The 16,403-nt window shown below is 41.3% G+C and overlaps 1 protein-coding gene across 1 annotated transcript in view; it reads right to left on the bottom strand.

Annotated features, from left to right (window-relative positions):
- Positions 1-16,403, bottom strand: part of MONOS_1407 (putative E3 ubiquitin-protein ligase UBR4) — a 33,111-nt gene that overhangs the window by 16,298 nt on the left and 410 nt on the right. Inside the window, exon 3 of the mRNA XM_067866839.1 lies at positions 1-16,339. This exon is cut by the window's left edge and continues 16,298 nt beyond it. Coding sequence (XP_067726729.1) covers positions 1-16,339 — 16,339 coding nt within the window. The remainder of the gene's footprint in view (positions 16,340-16,403) is intronic.

The raw sequence follows: 16,403 nt of genomic DNA on the forward strand, positions 1-16,403 counted from the left end.
ATGATGATGATGTCGACGATAATAGTTTCTTCGCAGCAAAGTAACGAGCATCCAAAAGTGGGCGAAGCGAAAGAGGAAGTTGAGGCGACAGAAGGAAGAAGGAGAGTGAACCGTCATCCATCATCAGAGCTACGCCAAGCGGAGTAGTGTCAACAGATTCTGCCAGTTGGCGCAGGCTCATCGCAATAAAGTCATCTCCAATCATCTTCTGAATGGCTAACTTGCTCGGTGAGGAAGAGGAAGAGGAAGAGGAAGAGGATGAAGGAGCAGGAGAAGAAGTCTTAAACGGATTTGAAGATGAGGAAGATGGATTTTCAGATGGTTGTGGGGCATTTGAAGCAGATTGTTCATTTTTTGAAGTATTTGTTGATGGATAAGAGCATCCAGGGTCAAGAAGTGGTGTATGAACACCCAACATCTGTCTGCCTATCATCTCTTCGCTCACAGACGAAAGAGCAAACATCTTCTCATCGAACTCTGATGAGCGTGCCCCGTTGACCGACTTGTCTAAGATGAATGTCGAAGAAGGCGCATAAGATGCAGAAGAGGGCGGAGAAAGCGCAAACATCGCAGTAAATGGATGTGCTGCTGATGGTGACGTTGTCTTCACATGTGATGGAATGCTTCCTCTTTTGGTGCTCATTCTGTTTGATCCATCTTCGTATCGCTCAAAGCGCTCGGTGAATGAGCCTCCGAAGGCATCAGGTCCGATGGCATGAAGCATCGGAGGCAGAAGGCACCTTCTTCTGTAGGCACCTCTTATCAGCTGCTCTTTCGTTCCTCCTGTCAAATCGCCTGGATACGAGTTGAAATATTGAGAGAACGAGTCGAGTGAGTTATTTTGCAACGACCTGAATATTTGTGGATGGCATGGCGTAAAAGTGAATAAGCTCATGGCAATGATGTTCGCAGATTTCTCAGAAGAAGTGCTTGAGTTTGATGAGGATGAGGATGAGGATGAAGAGCTATTCAAAGAAGAGTACTCCGATGAGCATACAACAGAACGACTCAGTGCTATTTTCCTTGTAAATATTGTGTTTGCCTTTGATTGAGATGAAGGACCGCTGAGAGTGCTGACTGTGAGTGTGTCGTTGTGTGCCATCAGCACAAGCGACAGTCCCCAGCAGTGTGCTGTTCTAACAATGGGAGGATTCAGCAGAGAAAGGGTTTCATTTGACTGTGCCAATTTGGATGACAGCTGTGATGATGGAAGAGAAGTTAAGGTTTCTGTACTTTTTGGAGCAGAATACGATGATGAATAATAAGATGATGAAAACTTTTGCGTTAAAGAGGATCCCCAGCCATAGCCGCCATCACTTGAATTGCTACAGAGGTCGTTAAATGGATTGTCTTCGGTGAATTGTGGGTGAAATTCTTCATTCTGTGGATGATAGGAGTTATTGAATGAACCACTTGCCTTAGGACTTTGTTTAGCATTTTTGGATGTTGAAGATGAAGTCGATGAAAAAGTATTTGCAGAATCTGAAGATGCAGAAGCTATTCCTGTGGACAACAGCGATGATGAGGATGATGAAGCATTTGATGGAGTACCGAAGGAAGGAGCGTCGAATGGCATCAACAGCTTGCCAGTGCTGCTGCTGTTGCTGGCATCTGCTCTTTCAGAAATCTCGTCGTTCATCAGCGGACAGGCAAAACTGATTGAAGAAGTGTCCAAATCAAGTGCAGTGACATAAGCATCAGTTGGGCTGTGTCCGATGATGAATGTGAAAAGAGTGCTGTTCGTATTTTTGGAGACTGCTGCTGTTGGAGATGGAGAAATAAAGAATGATACAGCATTCACCAGAGAAGATGGTGCATTCTGTTTTGATTCCTTTCCAGAAGACACATCTTTTGATTTCTTTGATGCAAATTTTTCGATTTCTTTGAACGATGTGAGTGGAGCATCGAAGAGACGATTCTTAGTTGTTGTGCTTGCAGAATGCGAAGAGGCAGCTTTGCTTGACGATGTTGCATGTTTTGATGCAAATTCAAATGTTGCCTTTGAACACTTGTCAGAAGGATCTGAGTTGTGTTCAGTAGATGTTGCTGGCTGACTATCTTCTGTGTGTGGCAGAGGCAACGCTAATTGATGATTACTCTTCATCCATTCTGTGTTTGTCCAGTCTTCTCCTTCGACATAATAGCGAAGAACATCTCCGTTCCCTTTCACAGCAAGAATTACATGTGTCCTTTTGTGCATACTCGAACAAAGTGACTTTGATGAAAGACTATTCCACGAGTTCTGATTGCGAAGAGATGATTCCGATGGCTGGAGGGTTATTACACATCCATCAACAATGCAGGAATCAGTTATGTTTCGAAGTTGGTCTTCTGTTTGAGGGAGTTTCGAAGAAGACGATGAAGAAGAAAACGGAGGATTGTAATACATCTTAGCGAGTTTCTGATAGTCGTCTACGAACAGTGTCAGTATTGGATTGCGTGTGTCAACATCAACATTGAACACTTTCACCCAAAGTGGAGAGAATACCACAAGAAGAGGAGTCGAGTCCTCCAGCCATTCTGCCTTGAGCAGCTGGTGAACAGTAAAGCACGATGCATAACGCGAACACGATGCATCGCCAGAGCTGCCACTGGAGCTGCTTGAAGATCTATATGGAGCCTTTCCAAAGCCTCCTGGGCCTCCTCCGTCGTCGTTGTCGTGTGGCTGCTTGTTGTGCAACTTGTCTTCTCTAAACTCAGCTACACCGCCAAATCCAAGATCCAGCTCCAACGCCTTCGAAACACGCTTGTATTCGCTCTGGCTGTGAAGAAGCACAGAAGCACAGTTCTGTTTTCCAACAGCCGCGACAAGTCCATGAATGAGTGGATGGACAGCTAATGACACTGCAGGGAAGTTAAGATGGTAGTGGAAGCATGTTAAAGAGTCTAAGGACACTTGAGGGAGAGGTGCAGCAAGTGAAGATGGTGGAATAAGAGAGGTGAAGTCAAGTGCGAGATTAGGAAGCGACAATATTCGAGTTGTTGTAATTGCCTTGTTGTCTAGTTTGTCTTTTTGTGCATCCAATTTGCCAATCTTTCTCGTTGAATGCATTTGATGGCGACGAAGATGAGGATATTCTGGAAGTGTCTGACACAAAATGGCTGTTATGTGTGCAGAATCTTCCAACGATTCATTGAAATATGTTGATTCTGAAGGAAGAACATTGATCTCCACTTTTTCTTGTTCCAACTCTTCCTTTGAAGGTGTTGCTGTTCCTTTGCCAGGCTGAGGCAGCTGCTCAAATTCAATTGCATCAAAGCCATCGCCTCTGCCATTAGAAGCAAATGGATTTGCTTCTGATTGGGAGCCACGGGACATGTCTTTCCATTTCATGTCTATATCATTTTGGAAGCTTGCTTGTGCTTTGTCTTGTGATTCATTCGCATTGTTGGTTGATGAAACTATCCTCTTAACTCTTTGCTTTGGACGACCGCTCGTTTTAACTGGTCTTTTCGTTTCTTGCACTTTTTCGGTTTTCTTTTCTGAAGAAGAAAGCGATATCTCTTCCTCATGTTGCGCTTCATCTAACGTAAACTTCACTGGTACATGGAACATCTCAATTAACTCCTTTTCTCCTTTTGCACCTTTCAGGCTTACCGCTCTTTGTTTGGCTCCTTCTCCATTGCTTTTTTCTTCTTTATTTGCTCCGTTAATCATCGTCACTCCGCTTTCAATGCCTTTCATAATTGCATCTTGAATGTGTTCTAATCCGCCCATAGAATCAACTGCTGTTTGGATGTCAGCATCGCAGCAGTAGCGGAATGCCATTGCGGGAAATAGCTGCTTCATATTCAGCACATTTAAGCCATCGTTATCAGCCATCAGCGCATACTCAGACGAGATAAAGACAAAAGGCATGCGAAGTCCTCTTCGCTCCATTTCGTCCATTTTTGAATCTTTTGACAGAGCATTCAGGAGATTACTGCCAGACTTTTCTGAGCTGGTATAATATCTTGTGGTTGATGTCGGCTTTTGCTTCTCTCCTGGAGGAAGCTTTGAAGAAAATGAGATTGGCTTGAACTTATCAAGGGGAACGAGGGGTGGGAATGTGACTATGTTGAGATGGTCAAGGCGCGGCGCATGTAAAAAGCTTGCTTCATCATTGCTGAACGGCGACGCATGAACAACCAAAACAGAAGGATTATCATCTTCTTTCAGCACAATTTGTGAGCTTCGCTTGGATGAAATAATTGCCTGAGGAGCATTGACTGCAGTTACAATTGATTTTTGAGCAGAATTGGAAGAGAAATGTTTTGACTTTTGCTTATCAAAAGCAGCAAGGGCAGACGAACGCGCACAGTCAAGTGGCACTGATTGAATGATTGATGGACACAATGTGCTCGTGGAGAAGCAGGTGGAGATATTCGATTCAGGAACTGAGAGATCTGATGATATCTCGTCCTCAGAATTGCATGCAGGATTCGAAGATGCCGAAGAATGTGAAGCATCAGTTTGTTCTTTGATACTCTTAGGCAGAGGATCGACATAAATAGTTTCAATATTCATGCAGAGAGAGTGAGCAACAGAAGCTGCACAAGCTAAATGATGAATACGGAACAAGAAGACAGTCACATGCTGCAGCACAGGAACGAGCTGAGAAGGCGCCAAAGGTGATGACTTATCTGTGACCAGTTGTGAAAAGTCAGATGATGATGTGATGTAGAGATTTGGCAGCCAGAGAAAGTCTTCATCTTCGCCAAATATTTCCCTTAGAGACAAAGAAGGCAGGCCAGCAGTGGACGATGCTTGCAATCCAAACATGAAGCAGGGTTCACCACAATCTGCACATGGCGTAGATATGTCAGCCTTCTTTTGGCGTTCTTCATCATTTATGGTAACTTGCCTACCAGGATGATAAATCTGTGCAGGTGCAATATCGTGTCCTTCGTGTTTGCGTGCACATCGCCAGCAGAGGATGCTGTGCCCGGTTTCATCTTTCGATTTTCCATCTGAATGGCCATGGCATGAGTAGCATATAAAAGATGGTCTGTTTATAAATGCAAGAAGATTTTTATCAGCAGGTGTATTTGTTATAATGTTTGGATAAATTCTTGATAAGCACAACGGGTCGTCTTCAGGTGTTGATTTAGTCTGTTTATTCGTTAACGTGTTGTGGATAAGCATAAAGCGCATAACAGCTTCCTTTTTTACTTTTGAAATAAGCATCTGAATTTTTCGAGTATCTTCAGTGTTTTCAACTTCATCCTCGTCAATAGCTTTCATAAGTTCGGATGATGGAGACATATTTGTGTTCACCAGCAATGCCAGTTTCGGCAACAATTCGTATTGCAAAGGATCGACGATGTCTGTTTTGGATTCCTTTTGGTTGATGAATGGAGCCATTACGCCATTATTGGTCAGCCTTTTCATGATACCCTTTGTGTATCGATTAACAGACTCTTCAACACTTTCACTGGTTTTCTTTGCTTTTGTCTTTTTACCTTCAGCTTCCCTTTTTCCAGCTGCAATTGGAGATTCAATTTCTTCTCTTAAATGTCCATCTCCAAATGGCTCAACCTCAATCTCTTTATACTCTTCCACTTTTTGTTCGTTATCCTTTATAGAAGTGCAGATGTTCTCCAGTGTTGTTTTGTCAGTGCTGCCATCATCTAATTGAATATCACCCAAGTGATTTGGTGACTCCTTCATCGACATAATTATAGTCATCACTGAATTAATCAGCTGAAGACATAATGTCACTCCGCTCAAAGAACGTAATCTGCGAATGCTTAAAAATGCTTGTTTGTTTGATGAACTGGACGATGCTTCAGAAGCTGATGATGCATCTTCAGTGATTTTGTTGTATAAAGCGGTGAATGGTCCGATTAGCTCATGAAGAGCTGCATGAGACAGCTTCAAAGGAGAATACAGCGGATCTTCAGAAGAATACGCAGAAGAATCGTTGATTGAAGCATTTGATTCTCCTGTTAGTTCCTTCGATATATCACACAGCTGCAGACAGCCAGGAAGAGGAGCCATCGAAGAAATGTCGGCAAATGTTGAGAGGAACTGAACAATGATAGAAAACAGATCAATCACACGATTCTGTGCAATAGAAAGCTTTTGGGCAAGAGCAAATAAGAAGAGATGATAAGACGATAAGGAAGGAAGTGAAGGGCGTGACAGAGAAAGAAGAGAAGATAAAGGAAGTGGGTCAATTGAGACAGAAGGAAACGACTGATCCACCGTGACAAGAAGATCTGGGAAAATGTTCAAAAGAGACGACAGCAATGAATCACACAGAGAATAAAGAGAGAAATCGAGATTTGAAGATGCTTGCAATTTGCTATGCTTTCTCAGGCTCCAATTAGCTGACAGAGATAATGGTTCAGCAGAGAAGATAAGTGCATCTATGAAAGCACACACAAGTCTTTTCATTGCCAGTCCAAACAAATGAATACGATGTTCTGCAGATTCAACTTCAAATTGATTTGAGCATTCTATATCTTTGCTTTCAGCTGCTTCGAATTCATCGCAGATCTGTTCTTGTGTTTGTTCATTTTCATCCAACTTCTCATCAACAATTGTTCTCAAAAGAACATTCCAGAATGCATCCATCTTTTCAGCTCTGCCATTTTCTGTGGCTTTCCACAATTCTTTACCAACAAACTTTCGAATATGAATGTCTTGCACAAACAGCATCAGCAGAGAGCACAACGAATAGCTGAGTTCTGGAATCACTGAATATGGCGAAAGCACTTGAAGGTCTTTCTGTTTATCACTATCTTCGTCTGTGCTCAATGGAGAAGTCATGAACAGGTTGTTTGGCGTTCCTGTGGATTGAAGAATTGATTTGACGTTGATGCAGAAATGATTCTGTTCCTCATCGTTAAACAAAACACCTGAGGAAGCAGATGCTGTATACGATCTGATAAGAAGAGACATAGGGAAGAATGAAGATTTTTCTTCGGATGAGTGACTAGAAGCAGAGCAAGAAGCAGACGTATCATCTGATTGAGCTGAATCCGAGCAAAATGCAGATGAAATAGAAGATAAAAGAGGAAACAGGAGTGAAATTTGTGCAACAGAAGATGCTGTTGAAATATTTGAATGAACAATTCGAGGAAGACGAGGATCTGTGTGAGTAAAGAATGGTGATGGAATAATTGGAGGTGCGCTGGTCATTCCAGAATGGTAACTTTGAGGTATCTCTTTGGGTAAGCTCACAACAGACAAGATGTCATCCAACGATGGCGAGGGAGGAATAGTCAGCAGGGCAGCCATAAGAGAGTGTGTTAGCTCTCCAAAGAACATCTCTTGCAGAGTGCGGATTCCTCGTGCCACAAGAACAGACACTACAAACATGCGCTGCCTGGCATATCTGTCTGGCTCGTCAGATGACTTTCCCTCAGGTTTTGTAATTGATTGGTCTAATTTGGATGTAATTTGAAGCCATCCTTCAAAAAGCAAGCGAATTGTGTTCAGAAGATGTGCAAGGGTAAACGAACACAGAAGAGAGGCACCTAAAATAATCCTCAGACAACTCAATGTCTGCAGCTGCAAGACAACTCCTATCTGAGTGTGTGTCAAAAGGCGAGAAAGAGAATGGAGGAGAGAATGAACCAAAGAAGATGGAAGTACAAAGATACAAGGAAGCACAGATGCTCCTGAAAAAGAAGGAGAGCCAGGTGAAGATGATGGAATTGTAGGAGAAGCAGGTGGTGATATTGAAAACAAAGACGACGACGAAGAGGAATCTTGTGTGCTCTCTAAGGCACTTTTAGATGGGCTGTTTGACTTCTCATCAGCTTGTTTGGATTCAGGCTTTGATTCTTTTGGTGATTCAGAAGGAGTCTTGCTTGTCAAAGAAGGCTGCTTTGCATCATGAGAGATTTCAGGAGATGCATCGGGGAGTCTGACGGATTGTTCAGCACAGATAAGGCTGATGGCATATCCAAGATCATTTGCAATTGTCGATGCCAAAGGAGATAGCAGAACTTTGCTTTGAGACTTCTGCTCGATAAAGTCCTGCAACGATATCTCTTTCATTGGTACTCCATCAATCATTTTCGTGACTTGAGAAGATAGTTCAGCATTCGACGATGCATCTTCACTCAGGTAAATCTCTAATCCAAGTGAATCCACTGCAACTGAATTTCCAAGATTGGGGGATTTTCCTCTGCCAACCCCACCTCCTCGGCCGCTCCCTCTGAACGATGAGCCTCCTCTGCCTCTGCCTCCATATGCACCTCTTCCGCGTCCTGACTCTTTCAGCTCTCCTCCAAAGTCCTCGTCTTCGTTGTCAAGCGAGTCCATAATGAACGAGCTTTCAGAGACTGAATCTGGTGCATGGAGAAGATTGGAGCTGGGTTCATCAACTGAGTTATCGAGGCCAATTTCTTCTTCTCTTTCGCTTCCTCCGTCGTATTCGTCTTCAGCATCGCCTTCATCGCCTCCATCGCCTCCATCGCCTCCATCATCCAACCCTTCGCTCAGCATTGAACGCAGGAGATCAACAGGAATCATCATCTGTTTACTCATCTCCTCAAGCTGTTTCGGATCATTGAGTATCTTTTCTTGTTCATTCTCAATCGCTGAAGATCCTCCTCTTCCTGCATTCTTCTGTTTCGCTTGTTTAGGTTTGCCTCTGCCTGCTTGTTTTATTGGGTCACTTATGAAAAATTCATTTTGGCTATTCGATGAGCTGTTTCGAAAGAGCTCGTTTATTTCGTCTTCGTTCAGATCTCCAGTAATCACATTGAGCGAATTCTTTGCCTGGGATTCTGCTACTTCAAGTTGAATCTTTAATTCAGAATCCTTGGTAGGAATATCTCCAAAGTTCATTGAATCGGCAGATGCACCGATTGAGAATTCATCTGATATTTTATCAGGCGTTTCTCTTCCTTTATGTGCGATTTCTGTTGCCTTAGAACTTAATGTATTGCTTAGTGAAGCAAGTGATGCAGGATATCCGTTCTCGGGTGTGAAATATGTGCTAAATGGCTTTGTTCTAATCTGTCCAAGAACATTCTTCGCTAAAATGGATGAAACAACAGAAAGTTGTGTTTGACCATCCTTTGATGCACTCGGTTGAATTTCAGTTAAAACATTCTCAAACAGCTTTGAGAGTGTAGCATTGTAGTCTGATTCTGTGTGAAGAGATTTCATAACATCATCAGCAATCTCAGAAGATGACCTCGAAGCAGAAAACTTATATTTTGTGCTATTTGAACCAGATGGTGACTGTTCGGCCGAAGTTGCAGAGGAAGATGAGTTCGGTCGTTTGCTTGCAGAAGTTGCATTTGTCTTTTCAATTGGTGATAGTTTCTTTGAATGTTCTTCGCTTTCTGATTCGTCGCTATCTTCGTCTGATGAATCCTCTTCTGATCCATCTTCTTCAGATCGTCTACTACATTTCTTTGAATGAGACTCAGCAAAGTAGCACTTAAGAACCTGAGGGAATAAATTCGTGGATGAAAAATTAGCGCTTTCAGCAGATGCTGATGTGTCAATTTGTGAAGCTGCGAGAATCCGTTCGAATGAATTCAGTGCCATTGATGAAGATGCCGAAGAGGATGAAGAAACTTTTTCTGCAACAGCTCTGTGCAGCGCCTTCAAAAATGAGCAGCAACGTAATTTGGAAGATGAAGAAGAAGATGATGGCAACGTAGAACATGTTGCAGAAAATGAATCGTAGTTGAATAATCGCCTGTAAATTGGATCTGATTTTTGTGCTTGAGAAAGCGATGGCAAAGCAGAGAGAAACAGATCAGACGCTGACTTAATCAAGCATGAAGGAAGCTTTTGTTCTGAAAAATGCATCAGAGACAAATCATTTGTATCGATTTTGTTAGCTTCCTCTCGTTTGCGAAGGGTTTGGATCTCTTCCATGTTTGGTGGAAGGAGAAGAGACGAAGAGGCTGATTCAGATTTTTCTTCTGTTTTGTCTTCTTTCTGTTCGCTTTTAGAAGACGAAGAAGACTTTTTATTAGTCCATGCAACAAGGAGTTCAGTCAAGCAGGCATCTGGTTCAGAACTCAGCTGAGGATACTTGCTGTCTGTTGCGAATGGCTTGCTTGCTGCAAATGGAGATGATTCATCTTCTGCAGAACAGACAGCAAACACCTTTTCTGAAAGCATACGCAAAAGTGACAAGGCAGATGAAGTTGTTTTGAGAGTGAATATTATGAGATTGATCAACGGATAAATTGGAGGAAGTTGGGCAACATCTGATCCTGTAGTGATTGTGGATGTGTGGATTCCATGTGCAATTGTCGCTATATTCATTGCATCTTCCACTGAAAGTTCTCCACGTCGATGTTTTGTTGCCACATGAAGATTGATCGATTGAAGATTGGCAGATGGAGCAGGGAATGGGACAAATGGCAACAGATAAGTCGAATTAAAAGAGGAGACAGTTTGGACATTGTCAACCCAACTGATAGCATCTGGTTGTGAAATAGATGAAACACACAAATATTTTGGTTCTTTGGAACTTTTAAGTGATGGCAAATTATTGGCGTTTGATATGGAGGATGGGGCAACTATGCGTGGAAGATTGAGAGGCTCATTCAAGTTGTGCTCCATATGTTTTTGTAAAGACGTAAACTCAGATGTCTTTGATGAACTTTCCGATGTGCTAGAAGAAAGTAATCCACCCAAAATCTGTGAATGAGGACTTTGTGATGGATAAGGCGATGGACGATATACAGAAAGGATGGTAGAAAGTGGAGCTGAATACGATGGAGACATGGAAAGAAGTGGTGATGGAACAGATGAAAAGAGAGGAGATGATTGAGGAACAGTGAACACATCTCCATTGAACAGTTTGCTCAATGATTCGATCTGTTTAACAGCTGCATTTGTTCTGTCTTTGTCTACAGAGAGTCTTTCATAGTATTCATCAATAAGCAAAGATAGCACCTCATTCAATACCCCAATAAGGCCTTGTTTGCCATCAGATGTGTCATTTTCAGTCAAAGAAAGCGATGCCACAAGAGACGCACCAACAGCTGATTGGAACTGATTCAAGTGGCTATACGTCTCTTCTTGTGTCTCATTCTTTCCTTCCAGCATGATTGGAAGTTTCTCTGATGAAATAACAGTCTTTATGGTTCCAAGAAGAATGTGCAGAATTTGACTTTTCACAATTGCTGAGAAGAAGAGTGATGAAGACAATGGATCTGTTGCTTTTGTCTGAAAGAAGCTTCGCTTTGCCAACAGAGCACAGCAGAAACCGCACAACACCTGTTCCCATTTGACTGATGACGGAGGTGCTGAAAGAGTGCTGGATGCTGACTCATTCTGTTGCGTCTCACTCAAAATATTCTGAATGTCTAATAATGCGCAAAACATTTCTTTCCATTCGTCTGCCTCCACCTTTTTCCTCCACCACTCCGCATCACTCCATCTGGCCTCTTTTTCTTTCTTTTCTTCTTCTTTTTTATGGTCTGCCAAAATGCTTTGGATGGACTGGAGAAGAGCAACAAATTGAAGAGCAATTTGGGAATGTTGGATAATCACTGCTATTGACTGAGCATCAGAGTTATTACTACTAAGTGAGCAATCAATAGCTGGAGCAAAGAACAGATCGCGTGGGATGGACAGAAGAGGAGCAAGGGAATCATTCAAAGTTGATAAGAATGAAGTATCAGTTGCTTCTCTAAATGAAGATGTTGCAGGCATTGAAAGCATCATGTGAGATGTTTTATTCTTAGACGCATAAACATTTCGTAGCAAGTGTTTTTTCTGTAATTTTTTGACAAAATGAGGAAATGTGGTAAGGAAAGCAAACTCTGATGGATACTTTGAAGTTAAGAAGGAAGGAGATTGCAGAACAGATGATGCAAATTCAGCTGGCAGCAAAGAAAGCAAACTTTTTCCAATTGAAGCGCACACAGATTCTTCTGAATTTATTTGCAATTCTTTCTGATCTGAGAAAACAGCAGACAAGCAATGAGCCAAAATCAGCATCAACTGTGATGATTTTGATAACAGGGCAATTTTCTTTTGTTCAGCTTCGTCTGCTTTGGATTGTTCACCCTCTTTCGTTGACTGAATGTTGCTTTGTGATGTTGCCTCAACTAACTTCTTATGCGTGCTGCAGAAAACATCAACTAACTTATTAATAATTAACAGATTGACTGGTTTCTGTTTAAGTGCAGCAAAGCACAGAAATGCCTGTGATAAATGAGTTGTGTGGGTGAATAATTCTGTTCCTCTCTGCTTGGGAAATTCCAAGGCATCATCTGAATGTTTAGAGAAAATAAGTTGGTTCCAAACAATTTGTGTTTGCAGCGAAGCAAAATCAAAGTCATTTGTTGTTTCAGAAAGTGCAGTTGAAGATGTAATTTGTTCGTTTCCTCTGTTTGCAAACTGAATCAGGGCAACAGATTGAGTGTGTATTAACACTGTCTTTATGATGATATCTGTTATCAGAGGAAGGAATTTGTGTTGCATCAGAGAGCTATCCGAAAGAAGGTCTTTCAAAGAAGAATACTTTTTGGTAACTGTGCAATTGGAAGATGATGTTGCAGAAGCTTCGCTGTTGACAGAAGAAGAGGCCTCTGATTGTTTGAATTGATTCATATTTAATATATCCAAAAGAACTTTTTCTAAAACAGATTCTGGAAATGCTGCAACAAATGTGGTCAAACGCGATAGAACAATTTGCAGCAAAGACGACAAAGTGCATCTAGCATCATGTTTTGAATCCAAATTTTGTTGCAAAAAGTCTTCGGCTTTTTTGTGTTTGTTTTGTGTTTTGTTTTTGGGGTGCTGTTTGTCTTCGTGTTTTGCAGTGTCCAGTTCTTGTTCGTCAATTGATCCATTTTGAGAAGAGGAAGCTTCTGCTGAAAGAAATGCTGAAACTTCATACAATTTGCACAATGTTGATGTGTAAGCATCACACCAATTGTGAGCAATGCTTTCACCAGGTGCTTCAATCTCAAAATGTGCAGAATGAGAAGAACTGCATAAAGAGCTCATATTATCAGAAGCAGATTCTTTTGAGTTGTCTTGCTTTGTCATATTTATTCCTTTTGTTGAAGAAACAGATTTGCACAAATTTGATGAATATGAGGAAATATTGGCTAATTCTTCGGATAGAATGTGTGCTGCATTTTTCTCCATGGATGAAGAGCATTGCACTCCAGACATCCAAATCCACTCAGCCGCTTTAAGAATTTTGCTGGCATTCGTCTCACTCCTTGCGCTTCTATCTATTTCACACGCTGATTCAACTCCAGAGCATTCAACAGTGTTTTGTTGAGCATCACGTCTATATCTGAGTTTCAGTAATCCTTCACTTATCACTTTGCAGATAATCCAAGTTAGTGAAAGCGAAGGTACTTCTGATTTTATACAATGAAATTGATCAGCTTGTTTTTTGCTTTCCTCTTTATCTTTTTCCTCATCATTTTGTTGTTTGTTTTCTTTGCTCGAATCATCTGTGCTTTTCTCTTCCTTTGCTTCTTTCTTCTGTTTCTTCTTTGATTCTGCCTCATTGTTCTTGTCTGTTCTCAAATGCTGTCTCAGCCCATTTGTTTCCTGAGTCACTAAAATTGGTGTGGCGATGTCTGACAGGGTCTCAATTGCTTTTAAATAGGTGCCTCTTTTCACAGCATCGAGTGAATCCTGCAGTGAAGAAGATGATGAAGTCATTTTTCCATCTTCCTCAAGCACCAAACTTGTCACTTTTGCAGCATATTCTTCTTTTACCTCTTTCAGCTTTGCTGACAAGTCATCATTAGTCTGCTTAGCTCCCGATGAAGATGATTGTTTTTGAGTGTTGGAGGAAGAAAGCAGAAGACTCAAAGTAGAAACAGGGGTGTGGGGATCTAATTCAGTCAGCAGAGTGATAGATGTTGGAGGAAATGGCGTTAAAAGCATCGTTTTCTCAGATAAACATTGTACAGAAGAAGACGAAGACGAACTTGACTTTGAAACATCATCATCAGACTGTTGGTCATTCAAAGCATTGTCTTTCTTCAGAAGTACAAGCAATGAATTCAGCAACTCAAACAAGAGAGGTTCGACATGAGACGCACTCCATTCAGAACAGAGGGCAGAAAATGAACATAATTGAGCTGAATTATTGCTATGTTGTTGAGAATCCTTTGAAGACGAAGCATTTGAAGCATTTGAGACAATCCCCAAAAGGCACAATAAATACGCCGAATAAAGTGGGGATGAAAGAGGAGAAGAAGGAATGCTACAACGGAACGACAATGCTGCCAAAACAGACTCAAAATGTTCTCTGAGCACATCATCTGTTTTGAATGAGCTGGCCAATGGCTGTTTTGATCTGGCAGTGTTGAGAGTGGTGATGGATGAGAAGAGCACAACCATCAGTGCACCCAGATGCCCAGCAAATGCCTTTTTGGCCTCAGCCACCAAATAGAGTGAGTTGGTTGATGTGGTTTCGAAAAGATTTGAGGCTGAGTTAGAAGCTGAAGAGGTTCCATTTTGACTGGAAGAAGAAGAATAGGAGGAGGAGGAGGAGGAAGCAGAAGAAGATGAAGGCGAAAGCGCACAAATTGAAGTAGGAGCAGTCAAATATTCTTGTGCATATGTTGAAAGAGAAACCATCATCTTCGTCAGTTTTGCATAAAGTTCGTTGAAAAAGTCTTCTGTGACGCTTTCCAAAACATGTGAAGAAGATGAGCAAAGTGAGGATGCAATCGAGATGACGTTTCTGCTGAGTGAAAGGGATAAATAATTAGACATAATAACGTTTCCCGCTTTCCCATCGTTTTCGCTTTTTTCGGGTTTCTTTTCTTTTTCTTCTTTCTTTTCCTTTTCCTCTTCTTTTCCTTTCTTTTCCTTCTCTTTCTTTTCAGCTTCTGCTTTCTTCCTCTCTTCCTCCTCCTTTCTGCTTTTCTCAATTGCTTCCTTTTCTCTTTCCTCTTCTTCTCGCTTCTTTCTCACTTCTTCTTCCTGCATCTGCTGGCTCAATCGGATTGCAAGCGCTAAATCAGCGTCTTCATCTTCTCCGCCTTCTCCAAAGTATTCGTTGCTCTGATCCCCCAAATCCAAATATTCCTCTGACAGTTGAAAATCTTCTGCTGAATGATCAGGATCCACAGGCAAATGAAAAGGAGCATCTGATTCATTCACTGGGACAGACTCTGCACCAGTTGATGACTTGGCTGTTTGTGTTGGTTCTGATGGCTTTTCAATCTTTTCTGTTTGTTCTTCTGTTTTAACAGTGGAAGCATCTGAGGTTGTGTCTGCTTTGGACTCTGGAGATTTGGTTGTGGTTATGTCATTGCTGGTTGATGACGATGAAGAAGAAGAAGAAGAAGATGATGATGATGATGATGATGATGTCTGTGATGTTGCTGCAGATTCTTTGTTCTGAAGACCCAACTCGCTTGCTGACGAGGAGAGGAAGGAACGGGTACAGTCAATGCACTTCGTCACTTCATCAAGGAGTTTAAACAGAAAACAGTCAGATGAAAAGCTCATTTTCTGTGACGAGCTTTGCGATGAAAGAATTGTTTCTTCAGAAGTCTCAGTAAAAAATTGTAAAGCAACGTGAGATATCTGCTTTGCAATGGGATCATCTGAAGGAGGCGATGCTGCTGAATTCTGTTCTTTTGCTGTGCTTTGTTCAAAGTCAAATTCTGATAGATCAGAAAGTATTTGTTCAAAAGGTGTCGTTTTCGTCTCTTTTTCTTCTTTTGCGCTGTTTTCATTCTCTTGTGATGTTGATGATTGTTTGCTTTCCTCTTCTTTCGAGTCACTCTTTTCATCTGAGGTATTATTTTCGGTATCAATGACTTCATTCAAGCAATCAATAAGAAGAGAAGGAGGTGTTGATATTCCCTCAGACAAGCTTTTCAAAGCTGATGGATCGGATAGAATATCAAAGGACATGCGAGGACATAGCACATCAACACAGTTCTTCAGAGATTGAATTTCGTAATTTCTTTCAGCAAATTCTTCACTGATGTTTTCTTTTGTAAGATTTTCACATTCATCTTTTTCTAATTTCAAAGGAGGCGTTAAAAGAAGAGTTAGAAGTAGCACGATTAAATTTGCCAATTGAACTGCGTTCGGCATGTAATGAATGTCCTCGACTCCTTTTAGTAGAGCGGTCGGATGTGTTTTCTCTTTGCCATTCAGAATTGAATAGCAATAATCGCATAACGAAATTATTGAATTCTCTTGTTGCTTGGTCAATGAAACGTTTGAAGACGATAAAATAATTGAACGCAATAGAATACATAAAATCTTTGTGATGTAAATATTTAATTGGTATGCATCCGTCTCGGAACGTTTGGAAAATAAACTTAAATATGGAAGAAGTTTTGATACTTCGGATAAGTACTGTAACGCATTGTTTAATGGAATTTCTGCTATCGTTATGTGAGTGGTTAGTTTTTCAAAGAAAAGCTACAAAATAAAAAAATGATAGAAATTGTGAAAAATGACAAATACTTAATTGTTGATAAAAAAT

This window comes from Monocercomonoides exilis (genome assembly GCF_001643675.1).
Source record: "Monocercomonoides exilis strain PA203 chromosome Unknown scaffold25-1336746, whole genome shotgun sequence".
NCBI classification, from domain to species: Eukaryota; Preaxostyla; order Oxymonadida; family Polymastigidae; genus Monocercomonoides; species Monocercomonoides exilis.